Source organism: Leuciscus leuciscus (assembly GCF_965113295.1).
Source record: "Leuciscus leuciscus genome assembly, contig: HAP1_SCAFFOLD_343, whole genome shotgun sequence".
Lineage (NCBI taxonomy): Eukaryota > Metazoa > Chordata > Actinopteri > Cypriniformes > Leuciscidae > Leuciscus > Leuciscus leuciscus.
The window spans coordinates 20,001-22,500 of NW_028118395.1; the positions used below are offsets into that span (position 1 = coordinate 20,001).

Consider the following 2,500-nt stretch of genomic DNA (forward strand, 5'->3'; position numbering starts at 1 on the left):
AGTCTATCACTCTATCAGTCTATCAGTCCATCATTCTATCACTCTATCACTCTATCAGTCCATCAGCCCATCAGTCTATCACTCTATCAGTCTATCACTCTATCAGTCCATCAGTCTATCACTCTATCAGTCTATCAGTCCATCATTCTATCACTCTATCAGTCCATCAGCCCATCAGTCTATCACTCTATCACTCTATCAGTCCATCAGTCTATCACTCTATCAGTCTATCACTCTATTACTCTATCAGTCTATCACTCTATCACTCTATCACTCTATCAGTCCATCAGTCTATCACTCTATCAGTCTATCAGTCCATCATTCTATCACTCTATCAGTCCATCAGCCCATCAGTCTATCACTCTATCAGTCCATCAGTCTATCACTCCATCAGTCTATCACTCTATCACTCCATCAGTCCATCAGTCTATCACTCTATCAGTCTATCAGTCCATCATTCTATCACTCTATCAGTCCATCAGCCCATCAGTCTTTCACTCTATCAGTCCATCAGTCTATCACTCTATCACTCTATCAGTCCATCAGTCTATCACTCCATCAGTCCATCAGTCTATCACTCTATCACTCCATCAGTCCATCAGTCTATCACTCTATCACTCCATCAGTCTATCACTCTATCACTCTATCAGTCTATCAGTCTATCACTCCATCAGTCCATCAGTCTATCACTCTATCACTCCATCAGTCCATCAGTCTATCACTCTATCACTCCATCAGTCCATCAGTCTATCACTCTTTCACTCTTTCACTCTATCACTCTATCAGTCTATCACTCCATCAGTCCATCAGTCTATCACTCTATCAGTATATCTGTCTATCACTCTATCAGTCTATCACTCTATCAGTCCATCACTCTATCACTCCATCAGTCCATCAGTCTATCACTCTATCACTCTATCACTCCATCAGTCCATCAGTCCATCACTCTATCACTCCATCAGTCCATCAGTCTATCACTCTTTCACTCTATCACTCTATCACTCTATCAGTCTATCAGTCTATCACTCCATCAGTCCATCAGTCTATCACTCTATCACTCCATCAGTCCATCAGTCCATCAGTCTATCAGTCTATCACTCTTTCACTCTTTCACTCTTTCACTCTATCACTCTATCAGTCTATCACTCCATCAGTCCATCAGTCTATCACTCTATCAGTATATCTGTCTATCACTCTATCAGTCTATCACTCTATCAGTCCATCACTCTATCACTCCATCAGTCCATCAGTCTATCACTCTATCACTCTATCACTCCATCAGTCCATCAGTCTATCACTCTATCACTCTATCAGTATATCACTCTATCAGTCCATCAGTCTATCACTCTATCAGTCCATCAGTCTATCACTCTATCAGTCCATCAGTCTATCACTCTGTCAGTCCATCAGTCTATCACTCTATCAGTCTATCAGTCTATCACTCCATCAGTCCATCAGTCTATCACTCTATCACTCCATCAGTCCATCAGTCTATCACTCTATCAGTCTATCACTCTATCAGTCTATCACTCCATCAGTCCATCAGTCTATCACTCTATCAGTATATCTGTCTATCACTCTGTCACTCTATCACTCCATCAGACCACCAGTCCATCCATCCATCCATCCATCCATCCATCCATCCATCCATCCATCCATCCGTCTCTCACATTCAGTTTAATATCAGCGCTTTATTGGTGTGCTTCTTGTCATATCATCAACACACATAATAAAATCTATGGAAGCTGGTTTCCGTCATGGAATAAAAAAATGAATAAAAAAGGGAATTGTTATCTGACAATCAGAATTTTCTTGCAATTGTGAGTTTATATCTGACAATTTTGAGAGAAAAAACTGTATATCTTAGTATATTTATACTGTTTATTATGACTTTTTTCACAAAGAATCTTGATTTTATATATTGCAATTCTGGCTTTGTTTTACAGATTTGCAACGTTTTATCTCGCAGTTCAGACTTTAAAACTTCTAAGTAATAATTATAAATTTACATATTGCAATTCTGACGTTTTTTCGCAGAATTGTGTCTTTTATATGCACTTTGGAAATGTTCTTGCAATTGGAGATTTATATCTCACAATTCTAAGATAATTTTTTTTTATATCTAGCAATTTATATATTGCAATTCTGATTTTATTTTGCAAAATATTTCTTGCAATTGCAAGTTTATTTCTCATAATTCTGACTTCTAAATTGCAATTGCGAGGAAAAAACTCAGATTTGCGAGTTTATATCACAATTTAAAACAGTCAAATTTGCAAGATATAAACATGCAATTGCGAGAAAAAAGTCAGATTTGTGAGATAAAAAATTTGCAATGGCCTTTTTATTTTCTACTCCGTGGCGGAAACAAGCTTCATTAAAAATCAGTGGCGAGAAACATGAAGGTGAAATAAAGGTGCCAGTTATGACGATATTAATAACAATAAACATTGTGTGTGTGCAGAGGCCCAGCGTCTGCCGTATTACGCCTCGTACGGCC

The 2,500-nt window shown here is 38.1% G+C and overlaps 1 protein-coding gene across 1 annotated transcript in view; it reads left to right on the forward strand.

Annotated features, from left to right (window-relative positions):
- LOC309491546 (voltage-dependent T-type calcium channel subunit alpha-1I-like) overlaps positions 1-2,500 on the forward strand; it is a 58,397-nt gene that overhangs the window by 19,910 nt on the left and 35,987 nt on the right. The window contains exon 8 of the mRNA XM_082190610.1: positions 2,465-2,500. This exon is cut by the window's right edge and continues 116 nt beyond it. Coding sequence (XP_082046736.1) covers positions 2,465-2,500 — 36 coding nt within the window. The remainder of the gene's footprint in view (positions 1-2,464) is intronic.